General features: G+C 60.8%; 1 protein-coding gene across 5 annotated transcripts in view; it reads right to left on the reverse strand.

Annotated features, from left to right (window-relative positions):
• AGO2 (argonaute RISC catalytic component 2) overlaps window positions 1-19,575 on the reverse strand; it is a 105,081-nt gene that overhangs the window by 15,581 nt on the left and 69,925 nt on the right. For all 5 annotated transcript variants that reach the window (XM_045078168.1, XM_045078166.1, XM_004743607.3 and 2 more), the window contains exons 4-16: window positions 19,333-19,514; window positions 17,137-17,273; window positions 16,299-16,433; window positions 15,471-15,558; window positions 14,644-14,791; window positions 13,903-14,022; window positions 13,653-13,775; window positions 10,995-11,128; window positions 9,420-9,604; window positions 8,227-8,386; window positions 4,834-4,924; window positions 2,902-3,096; window positions 904-1,038 (exon numbers count right to left, since the gene is read on the reverse strand). In XM_045078168.1, the coding sequence (XP_044934103.1) occupies window positions 904-1,038; window positions 2,902-3,096; window positions 4,834-4,924; window positions 8,227-8,386; window positions 9,420-9,604; window positions 10,995-11,128; window positions 13,653-13,775; window positions 13,903-14,022; window positions 14,644-14,791; window positions 15,471-15,558; window positions 16,299-16,433; window positions 17,137-17,273; window positions 19,333-19,514 (1,833 nt within the window). The remainder of the gene's footprint in view (window positions 1-903; window positions 1,039-2,901; window positions 3,097-4,833; window positions 4,925-8,226; window positions 8,387-9,419; window positions 9,605-10,994; window positions 11,129-13,652; window positions 13,776-13,902; window positions 14,023-14,643; window positions 14,792-15,470; window positions 15,559-16,298; window positions 16,434-17,136; window positions 17,274-19,332; window positions 19,515-19,575) is intronic.

A 19,575-nucleotide genomic window follows, 5' to 3' on the forward strand; every position in this document is an offset into this window, starting at 1 on the left:
CTGACCGTGCTGTGTTAAAGCACGCCTCTCTGATGGAGGGTTTGTCACTTTCTCCTGGGAATTCTGTCTGGTTTTCGCTCACGGTATTTTCTTCCTTTTACGTATTTTTAGGTCACGGCGTTAGGTGCGTCCAAGCCCAGGGCTGTTACATCTTCTTGGTGGATGTGACCCTGCGATTGTGACAAACTGTCCCGTTCTCTCACTACAATCTGTATTTCGCCCTCGCTGTGCCTTCTCTGGTGTGGGGACCCGAGCAGCGGGAGGGCTGCTGGCTCTCAGGGGAGTGTCCCCTTCCCTGCGGGCACTGTCCCTTTTCACAGGCGGCTACATGACGCTGCGCCCTTTAGGACACTAGGCTATTTGTATGTTTATTTTTATTTCTCCTGTTGAGAACATGGAAAATACCTGTAACCAGAAGATTCCTACCTTTCTTCAACTGTAGCGATTTCTTAGCTGTTCGATCTATAAACCTTGCCTCTCCCTTGTGCTCGTTATTCTTATTCTGGAACTCCCAGGAGACACACCCTGGGACAGGCTCCCCGGAGCCCCACCACCCACCACCTTCAGCACCCCACCACCCCCAACGGTCCCCAGTCTGTATCCCAGAGACTCTGCCCAGTGTCTTTGTCATGGCTGCCACAGGCCTTTTTTCAGAGCCAGGGGTCTGGTAATTTCTTTACTAGACAAATGAGATCTCCTGCCCGGTCCTGTCCCAGGCCTGTGGGATGAACGGGTCCACACATCTCACCAGCCTGAGGACACCCCTTCTCCAGCGCCCAGGGCTGGGTCTCCGTGAAGCCCCTTGTCAGGGCTCTGGGCACGGGCTGAGCAGACACCTGTGTCCCTCACGGCCCCACAGCCTAAGGCCGACCTCTGGCCACTCCTCCAGTCCCAGAACCTCACCCGCTCGTTCTTGTCGGTGCAGAACAGCCGTGTGTGGTGCCTTTTCTGTACAACTATGAAAGTGATCCCGGGCTGGTAGTCTTTTTCTAGCTTAATACACGCCTCACGAATGGCCAGCAGCTCATGGTGGAGAACCTGAGGGAAAGAAAAGATGAGTTTAAGGATGGTTCTTTTTTTTAACAGTACCTTTCTACCTCGGAATAAACCCCTTAATAACACGCGCTGCTTGACAACTCCTCGAAGGTCAGTCCTCCGGCTGTGCCGGCTTGTGGTCAGCGGTGTGACTGCCTTTCTGCATTTGCTTTTTCGTTTCTATAATTGAGCAGATGAGACCCAGGTGTCATAGTTAAATGGTTTAAATTAGATAGTGCATACCATTCCTCAGCACGGTTTCTAGAATGTTCTGAGTGCTCCATAAACAACACCCGTCACGCGCAAAAGTAAGAAAGCACAAAGGGAGACACACATGAACAGATCAAGTCAACAACTCGTTTTCCGTGCCAGAGAGGAGGGAGAGAACCCAGCGGAACGAACACTGGCTCAGGAGTTAAACCGGGGTTCACACCCTAGCCCTGCTGCAGGTAGCTGTGCGGCTCTGGGAAAGCCATGGGCCCTCTCTGATGCCCAGCTTTTTTTCACTTTTCAAGTGGGAACACCCTACCGTGCAGGCCTGCTGCAAAGACTAAAGGAAGGTACCAAGCGCCTGGGAGTCAGGGCACAGGGACATGATGACGCTGTTCTCCGCCTCTGTGTCCGAGACAAACAGGCAAACAACTTCTCAGGCCGTGAAGAGGCCACTCCAGGAACCACACACCTTAGATTTTTAGCCACGGTCTGAATCAAACATCGTGTTGTTTCCAAAGTGTCTTGGGTTCTGGGTTGAGAACCGCCAGCTGCGGGGATCCCGTTAGGCACAGGCTGTTCCCAGAGTGACAGACACAGAAGGTGCAGACCCCTCTCCAGCAGGTATGGCTGTGGTAGGGGGTGGGGGGAAGGGGGCACAGAAGGGGAACATTCTCTACCAAGGGAAGCCAAGAGCTTTTGTACAGAGGTGCCTTCAAGGTCGGCACACACTGGGCCGTGGATGTTGGGGGGCGAATGTCAGAGGGACCAGCCCTGCCCCTGCAGCAGCTCTCTGAGGCCCTGGCCAGAGGGTTGACTCCCTTCTTCCCACTGACCAAGGGCCTGGGGTGGGGGGGTATGAGCTGTGGCCCCCTTCTGGAGCAGGAAGGTCTAGGTATTCTCTAGCCTGCATGTCCAGGGGAGCCTGGGGCCTCGGACACACAGCAGCGCAGGACTGGACACAGGCCCAGGTCTTCTGCCTTCCCCGCTAACATCTCCCAGAGGCGCGTGTGGGGACAGGGTGGGTGGAGGTGTAACTGGCTAGGATCGGTGTGGGGGAGACACATTCAGGGCATGGTCTCCCGAGCGCTGGGCGAGGACGGAGGTCCCCGCAACAGGGAGGGACCGCAGGCACTTGGAAGCAGAGCACGCAGCAAGATGCCGCACCTGTTCTCCTGCCCTTTCACTCCGCGTCTGACGCCTCCGTCCCCCGCCTTCTGGACAGCGGTGCAAGCCCGGTGCAGGCCACCCCATCCGGACGGTGGCCAGTCCCACAAGCCCTCCTCCCAACCGGGACTCCTGCCAGCTGCCCTCCTGGCCCCCTGCCAGAGCCGTCACCAGGGCTCTGAGGCCTCCACCCTGCAGCCTGCCTTTCCCGCCACACATGGAGGTGACCCCCAGACACAGTGGGGGTCCCCAGACTCCCCCCACCAGGCGCCCAGAAGGGCACCCCGCTGAGCCGGCCCAGACCCGACCTCCCTGGGGCTCCTCGTCCCCCCCCCGCCCTGCCTGGGTCCTGCTGGGCTGGTGGCGTGTTCCCGGCCCGCCGTCCAGGCGCCGCCACACGAACTGTGGGGGAGAACAGACGTCAGTGCGCCGGACGGACAGGTGACTCTTGGGCACTCTGAGACCCCGGAGGCGGCCGCGGGCACCCACCTGCTGGAACTGGCCCTCGGAGACGCCGTCGCGATAGAAGATGATGCGTGTGGGCTTGAAGCGCGTGGACTTGTAGAACTGAATGAGCAGCTCGCGGACCATGGTGGCCAGGTCCTGGATGATCTCCTGCCGGTGCTGCTGGACCCGCACCGTGGCGCAGTAGCGGTTGGGGTGCGCGTCCATACTGCCCACGACCTGCGGGGACGAGCGAGGGCACATGTCACCCGCCCAACATCACGGCGCAGTCGAGGGGCAGCGGCGTGTGGGAGTCAAACCTGCTGTCTCGGTTTCTTTTTGGGACGTGGCCACCGTGCTTACTAAACACGGGACAGAGAAGTGTGCTGCGAGCGTCTGATGAAAAGGAGGCGACTCTTCTGAACCCCGACTGCCCGCGAGCCGAGCTGGCTGAGTGCCATCAGCCCCACAGAGGCCAGATGAGGAAGCTCTCATTTCCTCAAAGCACCACGCTCCCCCAGAGAAGCTGCCTGCCCATCAGGGCACAGCCCTGCTCCCCGGGAATGGGGCACCACCCCGAGGGCAAGCTGGTGAAAGCCCAAGGGGCACAGTTCCTCAGCAAGGAGGGGCTGGGGAGCGTCTCACCAGGTGGAAACCGCACTCTAGGTAGGACGCGGAGGTTCTGTAAGGCTGAGTCCAGGAGGAAGAGTCACATTACCGAACGCTGCCTTGCCAGAGGAACACAACCCCTGAGTGACACCAGACGTATCCAGCGTGTGTGTGTGTGGGGGGGGCACAATGGACCCTGGGGAAGCCTGCACCTCCCGGGGGCCCAGCCTCCCCGGATGGTCAGAGGGTGGCTGGCCCTGTCCACACACGTGGCAGGTGCTGCCCGTCTGTGACTGCTCCAGAAATAGCCGCCATGATGGAGGGAATGGGACACGAAGCCCCTCACGCGGGAGCCTGACAGTGCAGCGGCCCCCAACGCCCCACACAGCTCAGACCCTAACCCTAAGCCTCAGGCTATCTACAGCTGTGTTTTCTGTTGCTTCTCTCGAGCAACGGAGCTCGGCTTGTCTGGACTTCATGTGTTGGCTGAGGAAACGAGCGGTGACCCCACGAGGTTATGACTCAGCAGAGTGACGCAGCCCAGAGCCCAGCGTGTAGCAGGTGCTCAGAAAATGTCAGTCTTCTCTGATTAGTCTGGAGGCTCGACAAGTGGCCCTACGTGGGGTCAGGCCTGTGACAGGACGCACAACAGCCCGGAGGTCACGCTGGCAGTCCCCATGGGGGTCGCAGGGGACACAGACCTTGAGCCTGGTGCCTCCTTCCCTCCCCCCGGCTGCCCAGGATGCAGATGGGGGGCCCCGTCAGAGACAGCACCCTGGCCCTGCGCACCCCTTCGCCAGTCCACGCTATTCCACACGCCCTTGAACAAAAGGCCGTTATGCTGCTCCTCCTGGGCCCTGTTGGCTGGGGCACAGAGCAGGGGCCCAGATCAGCCTCCAAGGGCAGGAGACAGCTGGCGAGCGGGTGTGCAGCGCGGGTGTGCAGGGCCTGGAGGCAAAGCCCTCGGAAGCCAAAAGGAACTCACGGGCAGATGGAGGGCAAGACCTCCGCTGAACTCGGACCATAACTACTTCACGTTTAGCGTTTTAGAATAAACGAAAATGTTTAAAAAGAGTGCAGCGTAAGGAAAGTAGGCCAACGAGTCCTGCACAGCATCGGCCGCCACAGGCAGAGAGCACCCAGGCCCCCAGGAGCTGCAGGCGGGGTCCCACAAGACGGGAGTCACGACCTCCTGGCTTCTCAGACACACTCAGCCACGTGCAGAGTCCCCTCCAAATACCAGTTTTCCACGAGACTCTGTTTTGCCAGCTGCTCCACATGCCCTCCCACAGGCAGCCTGGCCAGGGCACAGGTGCCACGTGTGGGAGGACGTGGCCGCCGCGGCCCAGCGGAAGCACGGGTACTCACAGCGGCGATGGAAGGCTTCTTCCCGTCCCCGGCAGGTGGGTGAGTGACGTCGGCCCCCAGGAAGATGACGGGCTGCTGGAACACAGGTGGCCTGCGGAGGGAAGCCGGAGTGTCTCAGGCCTGTGCCCCCGAAGAGCGTCACTTGCGTGGCAAAGGCACTGTGGTTGTCTTTTTGACAAAAACCCCGTATTTTCTGATGGCCCACAGAGAAACCCTGGCCGATAAAGCCACACGAAGTCTGAGCTCTGCTTCCAAAGAAACAACCCAGTGCAGGGGACGAGGCATAGAAGCAGAGACGAGACGGGTCAGGCGTGCACGGCTACAGAGGCTTCTGTGTGCCGGAACGTTCCACATTCATCAGATGTGCTGAGTCTCTACGTTCAGGTTACGAATTCACGAGACGACGGTGTACACGCGGGAGCCCACACGCGAGAGAGTCCCGTACTTGCCTCCCACCTGGGACCTGCAGCCACACTCCCCTGCGTCGTCCTGCGGTCCAGCAGCAGCTTGGGGCTGGGCCGTCCTGCGCTGCGGGGGCCGCCCCCCACTCTGCAGGATGCTCAGCAGCACCCCTGCTCTCAGCCCACGGGGTGCCAGCCCCCTCCCCCCAGGGCTCCTCGTTGTTCAAATGCGGTGTTCCAGCACTTTCCTGAAGAGGCTGTGTGCAGGGAGTCACATGCTCGCTTTGCGTTCCAGAGCTGACGCTCTCTGCGGCTTACTGTTTTCTTCTGGAAAACGCAGCCGAAAGGAACACAGACGTGAGCACACACAAGCCAAGCGTTTTTGGACGGCCTGGCCCGCCGCGCTCGCCAGAAGCTCCTGCCGCTCCCGTCCTTGCTACTCCGCGGTGAGAGGCGCCAGGGGCCCGCCCAGCCCGGAGCGGAACTCACTGGGGAACGGTCCCCGCAGGACTCCCGCTGGCCAGAGGCCCCCCCGGAGCCCAGAGGTGAGGGAAGGGCTCCGAGTGTGTATGTCATGTGTCCGTGTCCACGAAACGTGCACCGGCTCCCCCCGGCAAGTTCTGGCGTGCTGCCAACCACACCTGGGGGGGCTCTTCTCCCGGGGGGCCCGGGACATGGAAGTGGGACACTGGCGAGCTCACGGGGGCTCCCCGCCCGGGGGACGGCCACGCGGACGGACCTGCTTCTGGGCCCTGTCGTGGACCGCGGCCATTCTCTGTGAGCCTCCAGGGCCCGGCCCCATCCTGGCTCTCCCCGGCACCGGCGCCGCGCCCTCCTCCCAGCTCCCTAACCCACAGCTGTGACTCCCGCCTCCACGGGGAAGCCACACCTGCCTGCAGACTCCGTTCCTCCTTCCTCGAGGAGGCTCGCCTGCTGCTAAGCTCCTGCTGCTGCGCCCGCTCTCCACCTCCCAGCAGCCTCGGCCCCTCCCACCAGACGGCCTGCTGCCACGGCAACAAGGCTCCCTGCACAAGGTCCCCACCCCTGCGTGGCAGAGTCCACACCACGTGACACAGACTGCAGTGCCCCTGGGGTCCAGGACCTGCTTGGTTCTCCTCCACTCTCTTCTGGGGCCCCGCGGCTGGCTCCCAGGCTCCATGAACTTTTAACCCTGAAGCCTCCAGGGCAGCAGGCCTGCCTCCCTCCTGTCTATGCCCTGCCCTGCGGGGTCTGCTGCCTGGCCTTCAATCCCAGCTCTCTGCTGCGGAGCCCTAAGCCCCCCCACCCCCGACAGCAGACCTGTTTCTGCTCCCCCACCCGTGAAGCCCCTCCAGCACGCCCCCGCACGCCCCACCCCTTGTGCTGCTTAGGGCCACAGAGGCTCAGCAGAGCGAGCGCCTCGGACGCCTCGGACCCTCTCCCAGCCCACACCCAACCTGTCTGCGGGCCCCGCAGCGCCACCTTCCTAACATACCGTCTCGGGGCAGCCCCCACCCTCCCCCGCGCCAGCGTCCCTCCAGAGACAACGCAGGGGCCTTTCAGAACAGACACCTCCAGGACCTGTGTCCTGCCCGGAGGGAGCCCCAGGCCACTGCCAGCAGCCCCCCACCCCTGGGTCCTGGGCTAGAACAACCCCCAGCCGTCCTGCCAGGCTCCCACCGGGGCCCTTGCCTGAAGCACGCCCGGGGCTGGAACACGCTTCTCGCAGGCATCCCCACATGCCTATGCCCTTCTGCTCGGCGCTACCTTCTCCACCAGTCCGTTGCCATAGAAACCCCAGCTCCTCACCCTCCTGAGCTCTGGTTCCTCCCACGATGTCACTGCTGCTCACCTGTCAAGACCCATGCGTGTGGGTCCCCCGAGTAGAGGCCTGGGACTCTGGCGGCTGCGGCCCCAGTCCTGGCTCACGGCCGGCACCCACGGAACAGAGCCCGCTGGCTGGGCGCTCACCGCCTGCCCTCGGAGGCTCCTTGGGTCTCCGCGGGGCCTGCGTGACTCGATCCCACCTCGCAGAGCCCGTCTTCAAGCTCAGTCGTCAGACCCCGAGTTCAGAGACTTTCCACGCCATCGCACGGCGACCTACTAACTCCCCGCATCGGGCGGACTCCATGTTCTGAAAGGGCGGCCCTCGCCCGCGGCCTTGCTGTGTGCCCACCAGAACGCCCCCGCCTGGGTCCCGACCTGGAGCCGTGCCCAGCCGCGCCCACAAAGGCAGCCCGGACAGGCTGTCGGCTGCGGCACACGCGGCCGTCTTCCCTGCCTCTGGCCCGAGCTCACAGAGGCAGCCAGACCTCCTGCTGCCTCCGGAGCGGGGGTGGCCTGACACACTGAAGAGTGAGCGTGGCGAGCGACCCGTGCTTACCCATGTCTGTCATCAAACCCGAACCCCAGGGCCAAGACGCTTCAGCAAGAACCCCCCGACAGCATCTGTCCCCACAGAGTTCTCTCCCTGCTGCAGCAGAAGCTGGCCTGCCCTCAGGGCGCCCAGGGCCCCACGCCAGGCCAAGAGGGACCAAGGACCCCACAGCCCCGCCCACTGATCCCATGCCAGCCCCACACCCCTACCCCAGCCTGGGGTCTGCCAACAGTGCGCCCTGCTGCGGAGCCTCTCAGGGTTCCAGGGGTCGGCTCCTGGTTCCGACGGCTTCAGGGGCGCTCACTGGCAGCCCACGCAGCAGTGACGTGTCGCTCTGCTGAGGCTCGTGTGCTAGACGTTCCAGGTGAGCTCCGGTTCTGACCCGCTAGCTCCTTTCATAGCATGGCTGCCCCGTCCCACGTCCCAGGACCCCTGAGCCCTTCCTGCCCTCACCTCACTCCAAGACCCTCATATGCCCCTCATTCCCCAGACTCAGGGCGGCACTGCCCATGTCTGCTGGGACTGTCCAGGACGGTGCTTGGTGCCAGGGATCTGAAGGGGCCCACCCGTGCGCCACACCCCCGCCCCTCCGGGAACTGTGCTGCCCACCGCCGCACGTGGCAAAGCCGGCCTTACCTCCCCTGGGGCAGGAGGATGTTGTTCACGCCCCCCAATTTGACATTGATCTTCAAGCAGAGGTTGGACAAGGTCTGGGGCGTGGTCCTCTGCACGTTCTTCATCTGCACGCACTGCGTGGCCATCCCCAGCACCGTGTCTCCCACGCGCTTGACCTCGGCTGCGGAGCACGGAAGAGGCACACGTTGGCAGCTCTCATTGGCCCCTCTTCCTCTGCTCACCCTGACAGGCCCCCACCCCGAGACTGCGACCGTCCGCATGGAAGCACAGCCACGGCAGCCCCGTGGGTGGCTACGCTGCTGGAAGGGGTGACTGGCAGGCAGGGGGAAGTCAGGCCCCGGAGCTCGAGTCTGGGCTCTGGCAGGACTGAGGAGCCTTTCAAGGACTTGCAGGGCCATATGGCCAGAGCCAGGCCGGCCCGGGGGACACAGCACTCCTGGCTAGGACTGCTGCCTTCCATCACGGTGCTCAGGGTTATAAGCAAATCCTGAGTCATTAAAATAAAGACACTGGCATCCTCGACCTCCATAGCACACACACACCCAACTTGAAAGAGCTATCGAGCCTCCCCCCGCCCCGTTTCTGCATTCTTCATGAAGCCACTGTCAGCTGCTCCTTTGCACCCTGTGGAACATGGCACTTCGGGATGGAAACATCAGTGGTATCCTCCTCGCTCTTTGGAGATGGTGCTCAGAGAGGAGATGTGTGATGTGTGGGTTTTGTATATCTGATTCTGTCCCCATCTAGTTGGGGACCTGGCTGGGGACACTACCTGAGCTTCATGGTCCCCAGCCGCACCGCCTGTCCTGGAGTCACCTGTCTGCACCCCCACTGCCCTGGGGCCTCCTGGAGGGGGGCTGGGACCCTGAACCTGCCAGCCCTGGGACATCACCGCAGGCGCTTGCTAAGTATTAGCTAAATGGACCCACGACTGCTGTTCCCGCCACTTCCAGCGAGCTCTGAGGCAGGCATGGAGATGGTGGTCCCTGCGATCCCTGTGCGGGCACCAACTGGGCATGACAAGCTAACTGCAGGTGCCGGCCTCCAGGGAGGGTGGCCTCGGCGCGGATGTGGGAGCGATGGGCCATGCACGAGCACTCCCCGGTGTGGCACACCCAGGCTCAGGCCACGCCCAGCCCCCCCAGGGTCATGAAGGCAGGGGCCACAGGGACCACGAGAGCAGGGGGGCCTACCGTACACCGGGGTCTTGCCCGGCAGGATGACCACCACCAGCTGCAGGCCAGCGTACGTGTTCTTCAGATGCCTGAACATGGGCTCCACGCTATCTGCCCCCTGGGCATATTTGCAGAAGCACGGCTGGCCCTGGATGGGCATTCCGGCATCCCTCGAGATCTTTCTGAGCTGCTCCGTGAAGGACCTGAAGGAGAAGGGCCAGTCGATGCGAATGCACGGCAAGTGCCCAAGGCTCCACACCAGCCAGAGGCCCCAAGGAAGGGCCGGGCTTCAACGGCCCAACCCCAAATCCCGTCTGTTGACGTCCGCGTCCAAGTTTAAGATCTGGATGAAACCAGGACAACGCATCAACTCAAGGAGAAGGTGTGTGCACACACAGCAGTTCCCGTGAGCCACTCGCAGGTGTGGGACAGTGCTGTCCTTTCCCAGCAGGGGCCACCCAAGCAGCAGGCCTGACCGGCGTCCGGGCGCTGGTACAAGAACCCAGGGCTCTGGAACACCAGACACCGCCATGGGGAGGACAACTGTGAACGCCCCGGCCCCCTGAAATGCCCCCATTGATCCTGGGTGTACATCTTGGATTTGGATGACACTGCTGTGGGAAGGAATGGAACCGACCACAGCGAGAGGGACACCAGCAGCTGCCGCCAGCGGGCCTGGAGAAGTCACGGTGAGGGGAGGGGCTCAGACTCATCAACAGCTTCTATTTTAAACTTTGGAATAAAAATAACATCGCCTTCTACAGTGTGGTATGGACGCTTGGTCCAGGGGAGCCAGGGTTTGGCCTCCTGGACTTCAGTGCACTTAGCCATGCGCTCCCGTACACCGCAGGGGCGTTCACACCGGGCCATCAAGCACAGAGGAGCGGAGGCCAGAACACAGCGGAGGGGCGCCTGGGTTGACACTCAACTGACTTGTTTCCTAGTCTACTCTGTGCTTCCGGCTCGCTCTGCTGGCCACATGCAGGACAGCCAGCTTCTTGGCCCCGGACTCCGTGCTCGGGACTGTCCGGGCCAGCCTCTGCTAGGATGCGCAGCAGCTACGTGCGCGCCTCGGGCGTGGGGTTCCTTCCCGCTTCCACCGAGACAGGCGGGAAGCTCAAGCTTTCTTTCCGCCATTAGGTCTGTTTGGCACGGAAGTGTGAGTGGCGAAGCTTCACGTTCATGGTGCTACTTTCAAAGGGTCCAACGTCTGGACCAAGTAGGGACAATTTTTTTTTCCAAGTTTTTTGTTTTTATGGTTTATTTTCCCGAGTAACTTGACTTCACTGAATGTAATTTTCTCTTTTGCATCTAATTTTCAAGTTTATTCATTTACTGCTTTGTTTCTTACATAATCTGTGCTACTTCTTCACACTCCCTCCACCAATAAGTCTGAGAAGTAACAGCAGCCTTGAGGTGGCTCCCACGTCCTGGGCAAGTGTCCTATGCCAGGGAAAGGCGGAGGACCAAACCCGGCCATCACCACCAGGCCTGCTGCCCGGCTCCCCGCGGCCCCGCCCCCCCCGCGGCCCCGCCCCCGGCCCCCAGAGGCCCCGCCCAGGCCAGGTGCGCCCGCCCCTCAAGCGGCCTTACTTAAGGTGGACTTCCGTGCACTGGCGCTGGGGGGCGAAGCACGCGATGGCCCACACCTTGATCTCAATGCCCGTGTGAAACTGCTTGTTCCGCATGTCCCACACGCCCTGGACAGGGGTGGCGATCGCTTTATTCTGCAAATGGCAAGAAGTTTAGAGTGAGGAGAAAGGGGGCACACACCCCTCTGACCTTGGACTGTGTCACTCTCCCGATGGTCCCCCGGGCCCCTGGTCCGCCGGTGCTCCCGAAGCTGAGAACGGAGCCTCTGTGTGGTCTCCCGTCTCTGACCTGCCCCGCAGAGCACGTGGGCCAGAATGTCTGCGGGACGGACGGACGGACGGACGGACGAAGAGCTGGGCGGGAGATGGGGCTGGAAGGGTAGAGGGAGGACGAACGGGGCAGACGGAGGAGGGGGAGGGGGGCTGGGTGAGCAGAGGGGGCGGGAAGGGCGGACGGAAGACGGACGGACTGAAGAAGGGAGGGGTGGACAGGCCGCAGGGAGCAGAGAGGCCCAGAATCCCACAAAGCTCCCGGCAGCCCCGAGGAATGGAAGGGACGCGGGATGCCGCAGGAGGGCTTCCGGGTGCAGAACGTGCTCTCGCTCCCTCCACCCGCCGTCACGCCAGCAGCCAAGGAGGGGAAAGAAGTCCAGGCGCAGGAGCAGGTGGGCTGGGGAGGACCCTCCACTCCTCGGGCCATGCCTCCCGGTGTAAGGAATGGAAGCTGCTCCGACTTGTAGAGACAGAGCGAGGGACGTCCCACTGGAGCTTGTCCTCTGTCACCCAGAAAGGACCAGGCCTCGGCACTGCCATCGGAGGAACCTCTTTTCTTTCCTGTATTTTTCTAACTATGTCCCCACTGCACTAGAGAGAGCCTTCCGTAAGAGACGGCCTGCCACGGGTCTGGTACTCCAGACTCCACACGCACACGTGTGAGCACACATGGCTTCAGCAGACACAGGCTCTTGTGACACACACGAGTGTCAGCCTCAGCCCTGCTGACGTGTGGACAGTCCTGTGTGCTGTAGGACGTCAGCGGTGGTTGTCACTGGAGGCCAGCCTCCAGACATCGCTAAATGTTCCCTGGGGGGGCTTTTAACGTTTCGCTCTGACAATGGACGAGTAGGGTAGGTGAAGAAGAATGTGTGTTCCCACTGAAATGGTTCAGAGATCTGGAAAAATGTGCTCATTTAGAAGCAGGATAAACTTTCAATCCTACAATTCTAACAGTTTTGCAAGATTAGTTTACAAGAGCTACTTTGTTTTCCAAACTACTCCTGCATTTACTAATAGTCAAAAAGTCAGACAGAAGCAGGGGCCGTGAAAAAAAACAAAAACAAAAACACTGGATTTGCGATTTGGGCTGACCACCCACGGGCCACGAAAACCTCTATTCCTAGCCGCCTCTCCACTGACCGGGGCAGACCCCTCTGAGGGCTTTAAGAAGGGCTCAAAGGGGCTGTGTCTGCACAGCGTCCGCATCTGCACGCAGCAGACGCACAAGGGAGCTGAGAAAGCTGGGAAGCCTTGCTCAGAGGCCGTCCTCAGAGGACAGGGACCCCCACACAGAAAACATCCTAAGCCCAAACAAGCCACGCATCAGAGACACGGAACCATCTCCAAGACCTCTGTGTGCTCTACGAGAAAGTTTCAAGTAAAAAGAAGCATACTTAATGTTATTGTTTGCACTGAAAGGGATGAAAACACATACGAATCGTCCCTGGGCAGCTCACGAAGGACAGAGCGAACACAGTGGCTTCCTGGGAGAGCCCGAGAGACCTGGGGAGACCGTCTTCTTCCTGTAATGCCTTGTTCTGCTGTGCTGCTCGGTAGGCAGGCTCCACACTAATGTGGGAGTCAAAGCCATGACCCTGGGATCAAGACCTACAGGCTCTTCCCGCTGAGCAGGCCAAGTGCCACCTCCCTTTAACTGTTTTACCCTTTGAAATTCGGAACATTCTAAAAAGCAGAACTTGTGTTTTATAATAAGGGAAAAACCCCACAAACAAAACCAGGCCTTGCTACAGGTCCCGAGGACTAGGGTGACAGGCAGGGTCACAGCACGCAGGTGAGTGAGGCCTAGGCCCCTGGGCCCCGCCGTCCGCCCCGTAGAGCTGCGCTCCACATCTGGAGGCCTGGCCTGACGGAGTGCACGAACCCTTCCCACGAGCTCCGCGGGGCTCAACAGACAGGACTGCGTTACGATGTGCTGCCGAGGCCGGGCATTACACGGGCAAAAACAAAAACTTGAATGACTAACAACTGTTTGTCACCAAATACCTCCGACACCAGTCAAAAAACAAAACAAAACAAATAAAAAAACCCACCCAAGAAAAAGTAGAAGCTTCTAGAAAATAATTCGTCAGTGCAGAGTGTCCAAGAACAATGCTTTCCAGATTTTAATGGGATAATAAAAGTCACTTTTTGAAAAGACAAAGGGTAATTCTGAAAATCTTCAGAAAGGGCAGAGCAGCTCAGTCTTCCTGAGGCCCCATAACAAGTGCCGGCTTGGACGAGTGCGGCAAGGACTCCTGACCCCGGACCGGTCTACACCTCTGGCAACAGCGCTGCCCCATGGGGGTCCAAAGCTGCTGCTCCACCCCCACCGGCAGACCCAGCGCGCACCCACACACGTGTCCCAGCCCCGCCCTCCACGTACCCTGCCCCCGTAGAGGATCGAGGGCGGCTGGAGGACCCGTCCGGTCACGTCTGTCATCTCGTCCTTGACCATGATTCCAAACTCACGAACATACGGATCTGTATTAAAACTTGCACTTCGCATCTTGAAAAGGAAAAAGGAAGTAAGCGGTCTCCATCCCAAACATCAGGGGCTCCCCTCCCCCGCACCACATAGCACAGTCCCCATGGTGTCCCCACCCCCAGGCCGGCCACAGTAGCCCGACTCTCACCAGCTTGCTGATCTCTTCCTGACGATCCGGTGCTGACCGGGCAGTCGCTCTGATCATGGTTGAGGTCTGATTGTCGGTCAGTTTTTTGATACATCTCTGTCCCGCCACTATGTTACAGACCTACGAAGAAGGGACAGACACGGCGCTGGCCCGGTGCTGGGGACGGGCTGGGGTCTGCGGCTGAGCGTGGCACCCTGGCTCAGCCTGGAACACGTCCATCTCTTAGCCACACGTGGCGCCACGCAGACCCCGCAGCGGCTGACCCGGCAATCCTCCAGGACCAGGGGCTGCGCGGGGGCCTGCGGTCAGCAGCAGGGAGCCTCCTGGGGGAGCCTGGCCGCCCCGCCGTGCGCTGGGAACCCCGTGACGTGAGAGCAGGAAGCTACGCGCTGATGGGGAGGAAGCTGGGCTTCTCCACCGGGGCCCAGGAAGACCGACTGGACACCGGGGTAACTGGACGAGTCCAGAGAACTTAAGACACTAACAGAAAGAGTTAAAATTTGGGTCAGTTTCAGCATTTAGTCTTCCCCCGGGCCAGGACTTTTCCAAGTGAAGAAAACAGCAGCTTTTCTGAAAACATTCCAGCCTGAGCATGGGGCCTGCTGGGCACAACGGGCGCGTCCTCTATCGGCCCAGGAACCCCGCGGGAATGTCCTCACCGTGTCATTCACGGGGAGGCAGGCGCAAGGGGCGTCCCTGGCTGGAGGCCAGCCCCAGGGCAGGTGGACAGATGGGACTTGCCTCGAGGGGAAGGTAGGTGTGTTTCTGCTCCTGTCCGACTTGTAAACATGGAAGGTGCGGGTAACGCAGGACCAGCTTGTGCCTGTCCTTGAAGTACTGAGCCACCGTGCACTCCACCGTCTGCCCGCTCTCCTGCTGCAGCGGGAACCTAGGGAAGCCAGGAAGGGGCTCAGGCAGCGGACCCCGCGGGAGGCGGCTCCCCCAGTCTGCTTGCCGAGGGCTGAAGAAGGGGGATGAGGGTTTGGGGGGCGGGCGCACGTCCCGAGCACCTTCCAGGGGTCAAGACCAATCACGCCCTTTAGACGTGAAGTTCTTAAACTTTCATATTATCTCTGGAGTTGGGAAATAAAAAATACTTCCACACCTACAGCACGTGATAATCACAGATCACAGAGCTCTCCAGTACGCGCGAGGCACCGAGGACAGACGAGGCCCCCGAATGGCCTGCGCACGTCCCAGCCAACTTCCGACCGGAGCTCACGGCAAGAGACAGACGGCCCAGCACTGGCCAGGCTGGGGCGGGGGGCGCCCACCGATCCCGGCTCCTGCCCAGCACCGAGGATTAGAAAACAAACCAAATGACCCTCTCTCGCCTGCAGAGCTCTGGAGGGAAAATCCACAGGGAGCCGCCACCCCGTCCCGCCCCGTGCAGAGCAACTGCGTGACTTGGGTTTCCTCAGGTGCCACCCAGCTCCACTGGGCCGAACATGCAGTTCCAAAATTCTGAACTAGAATGAAATGAGCCTTTCCAGAAGGGCCCTTGCTCTGGAGTGTGCACACCGGGGCGACCATGAGAGCTGATCTGCGGGGAAGGGAAGGCCGTTTACGTTTGGTGGCTGGCGGGCCGGCGGGTCACGTTGCAGACACGGTACTTCCTCTTCATCTGCCCACAGTGCGTTATCTCCACCTTTAGACCTGGGGACACAGAGCAGTGGGGCCTCAGGGTCAAGACCCACCCCAGCCCAGAGCACCACCCCCTCCAAGCACCAGCTGTCCTGGGAGCCACGCCCACAGACCCAAGGAGGGGAGGGGGCTCTGGGGCAGCTGCTTGGCTACACTGGCCCCAAGGGGAGGACCCCTGCGCGGGGACCCATCGCACCCCCAGGGCCACCTTCTGCCCCAGAAATGCCAAGGCCAGCGGCTCGCCACTATTCTTAAAGATAAAAGTCACTACGTTGGCTCAGAGAGACTTTGTGCTTTCTCCAGGATTATTTTTAGCAACGGGTACTTCTGACAGCCTTTTGAAAGCCCTCTGAGGACAGGTGTGGAGGAGAGTGGGTGACAGGTGCCAGCCAGCCAGAGGGGCCTGAGCCGGGCCACCACACCCGGGCCGTGTCTCCCTGAGGGGTGAGCTGGCGGGTGGGGACAGATGCTGCCGGGGATGTGAGGCCGGAGGACAACAAGGCACAGAAGCGAGCGCTACGGGCTCTCTGGTCCGGGAGTCCAGGGACGTGCAGGCCACCAGTCACCGACTCGCCTCCGTGGAGAGCCATTTACTCAGAACATCACTGTTGCCGAGCTGTGACATGGCTTGGCTCGTCTCTGTGGGAATTCATCGGACGGCTGACTGTGCTCGCCACCTCCTCCCCAGCAGGAGCTCAGGAAGGGCAGCGAGGGGGGAGAGTCGGGGCCACACGTGCGAGACAGGGACCCACCTTTGATTTCTTTGGTAAACTTGACCCTTTGGGAATCTGTCAGAGGTTTCTGTTGTTCTTCAATACTTTTAAAATCCAAAACTTCACAAACAAACTCGATTACCGGCTGTGCCTTATAAAACGCAGTTGCTGAGACTGTCGTTGGGAACAAAAGAAAAGCAAGGGGTGAGGTGAGGTGTGTCCCCAGCAGGCCGGCCGCCTGGCCTCTGCTCCCCGCCATCCCCGGGGTGCACCTCCGGGTCCTGGGGTTGGGACAGCATGAGCAGGGGCCGCCCCATACTCCTTCCGCTCGGGACCCAAAGATAAAGCTGCCCTCTGAGACTCAGAAGCCTTAAGATGAAACTCCGCCAGACCCCAAGAGCCATAACCGGGGACCCTCTGAGGTTTCCCGTTCCTGACGTGATGCAACTCCGAGACTCCCGAGAGGGCAGCGCACCCCGAGCCCGGAGGAGACCAGCCGGGAGGCACCAGAGCAGGCTGGCCCCCAGCCAGCTACCCAGTGCTCCTGCCAACCAGGCAGCAACATGAGAAGGTGAGACAGAGGGCGGGCCTGGCGCGGGGAAGCCCTGCCTGCTGGACATGGGCAGCAGGATCTGGGAACGAGTCAGGCACGCCGGCCCGTCTCAGCATCCAGAGCGCCAGTCTCTGGAGGGGGCCCTGCAGGCGGCTCTGAGGCTCACGTCTCACAAGCAGGAGAGGAAGGCCGCTGTGACACGGCATCTGCGGCTTGGACGGAGGCCACGTTTGGGAATGGCCACACAGGCGTTTCCCCGGATCTCAGCCCCTCGGCAACGCTCCAACCCCGTCCCCTGACGACAGAGACAGGGGCTTTGCTTACCATCAATATTTAACATCATTTTCCAAAGAGAAGGTCGGACGGACTGATGGAAGCCAAACCACACTTCCCGGCCCCCGCCAAGGGGGTTGGAGCAGCCCTCGGACGCCGTGAAGAAGGAGCGGCCCACAGGGGTGTACCTGAAACAAGAGCCCTCGTGGGGTCAGACAGGACAGGCGGACACCAAGTCCGCTCATCGTGACAGCCAGCAGGCCCGCGCACAGGTACCCACGGTTCTGCCAGTTTCCTCCGAACCGAACCAGGTCCCCGAGCGGCGTGTGGCAGGTGTCTGTGGCGGACCCTGAGGAACACTGCTGGAGGCACGGCCTCGGAGACCCAGGGCCTCGGCGGCTTCCTCCCTCGAGTGGGTCTCCCGCTCCTCCCCCCGTGGCATCGGACCCCAGGCACGGGCTCTGGCCGCGCAGGCCCTGGGGCGCACGGTCTGTCCCCAGCTCTGGCTCGTGCTTCTGAGCCTCCCCTGCTCATCGACTAGGGCTTCTCTGCACACAGCACCTCACGTCTTTCTCGGGCAGTGCACTGCAGGGACAGCTGGAAGGAGCGTCCACCCGAGGCGGCCGGACCAAAGCAGCCCCGGGCCCAGGGAGCCCGGCTGCCCTGTCTAGGACCGTGTCGGGACATGGCACCCAGCATCTAGTGGCCGCTGTGGCCAGCATCTAGTGGCCGCTCCATGCGGCCTCTCTGCAGGGCAGGGGCTCAATGTGTGTGTGTGGGGGGTGAGGGGTGCAGCCTCCCAGGCGGGACGGCGAAGTGGACATGTGGGAAGACCTGCAGGCCTTCAGGGCCCCGCTACCCCCAGGGCACAGAGAGCAGGAGGCCCAGTGCGTGAGGCAGACGCCTTAGTGCGGCAGCGCCGGTGATGCCTGGACCCCGGGACGTGCCTTACAGAGGATCCAAAAGAAAGATGCGTCTTTGGGGGCTCGTGTTATCCACCCCGGGCTGCACTATCCACCAGACTGTGGAGACGGTCCTTTCTCTTCCTTACACGTTACTCCTGCCACTTTTTCTAATATTTCTCCAAAATGAACGGAGACGTTCCTCCTGATTCTAAAAGTAACACGGTAATTAATTCAAAACTCAGAAAACAAAAATCACAGTGATTTCTGCCACTTGTTTGAAGATCGCGTTCAACACTGTGAACTGCCTTTTCCAGATTTATTTTATCCTCACCCACCTGCCTTCCTGCCGACAGATGCTCCGAGCAGAAAGAGATTATATCCTGGAGGCCGGGGGAAGGTCCCTGCACGAGGGACACCCGCCAGCTATCTGGTCACCCCCACCCAAGTCTGGAGACTGAGAACCCCGGGGTCCCTTTAAAATCCAACAAGGCATCCCAGAGCACCTTCTCTCACTACAAAAGAACAAAGGGAGCTCCCCCCCCCCCCCAAATCTTTGAGCCTTGTCGCTCTGAGGTCAGCATGGACTCATGTCTCTGGTCATTGGTTCATTCAAACGGTTCCCAAAGCCCTGGCAGGTGCCCCACACAAGGAAAGAGCAGGTGGTCCCAGGTCAGAACCCCAAGGTCTGCGCGTGGCCAAGTGGCCTGGCTCCCTTGAGGCTGTGACACGGGGACTAGTGCAGCCCTGCCATGGGGTTGAGCACGAGCCCTCCAAGCGTCCATGTACCCTCTGTCCCGGGAAGTCCAAGTGCAGCCGTCTGTGGGAGAAGAGCCGCCCCGTGGAATAAGCCAGCAGTCCGAAGCACTGTGTCGCCCACGGTCCCTGCCTCCGCGCGGTGGGCACACTGCCAGGTGGGCACTGGGATCAGCCTACTAGTCCCAGTCCTATGCATGGGCGCCACGGACACACCGCGCTCACGGTATCGGCAAGGGAAGGAGCACAAGTGAGCACAGGACGGGCAGGCAGGCCAATTTTTTGTACCGGGTTGAGCATTCTGGTGATTTCTTTTTTTTCCCCTCAAAGTAATCTCTGCCCAACGTGGGGCTCGAACTCACAGCCCTGAGATCAGGAGTCACATGCTCTACTGACTGAGCTGGCGAAGGGCCCCTGGTGATTTTTATATTAAAAGTGTTTCATGTTAGTAGCGCAATGATCTTCATCACAGAAACCCGGAACTACCACCACCCCGACTCCCAAATCCCAGTCATCCCTGCACAGGACCTCGCCCCCTCCAGGTCACGCTCCGGGCCGGAGGCAGACGCTCTGCTTCCTTGGTCCTCACCTCATGGACGGCAAATGCCTCATGACCACATCCAGGGCCTGGATCGTCTCAAAGGGGACGCTGGGCAGCCGCCCCGAAAGTGCATCGTGTAACGCCTGTAGGCTCACGCAGGACACCCACTTGATGGACACCTTGAAGATGCGGTCCTTCCCTTCTCCGGGCAGCGTGACCTCCAGCTCCACCTGCCGGGACGGGCAGAGCACATGTTACTCACGCAGCTTCTGGAACATGGCTGGGCTGCGG

The sequence above is a fragment of the Mustela putorius genome, unplaced genomic scaffold (genome assembly GCF_011764305.1).
Source record: "Mustela putorius furo isolate JIRA1106 unplaced genomic scaffold, ASM1176430v1.1 tig00000228_pilon_pilon_pilon, whole genome shotgun sequence".
Classification (NCBI taxonomy): Eukaryota; Metazoa; Chordata; class Mammalia; order Carnivora; family Mustelidae; genus Mustela; species Mustela putorius.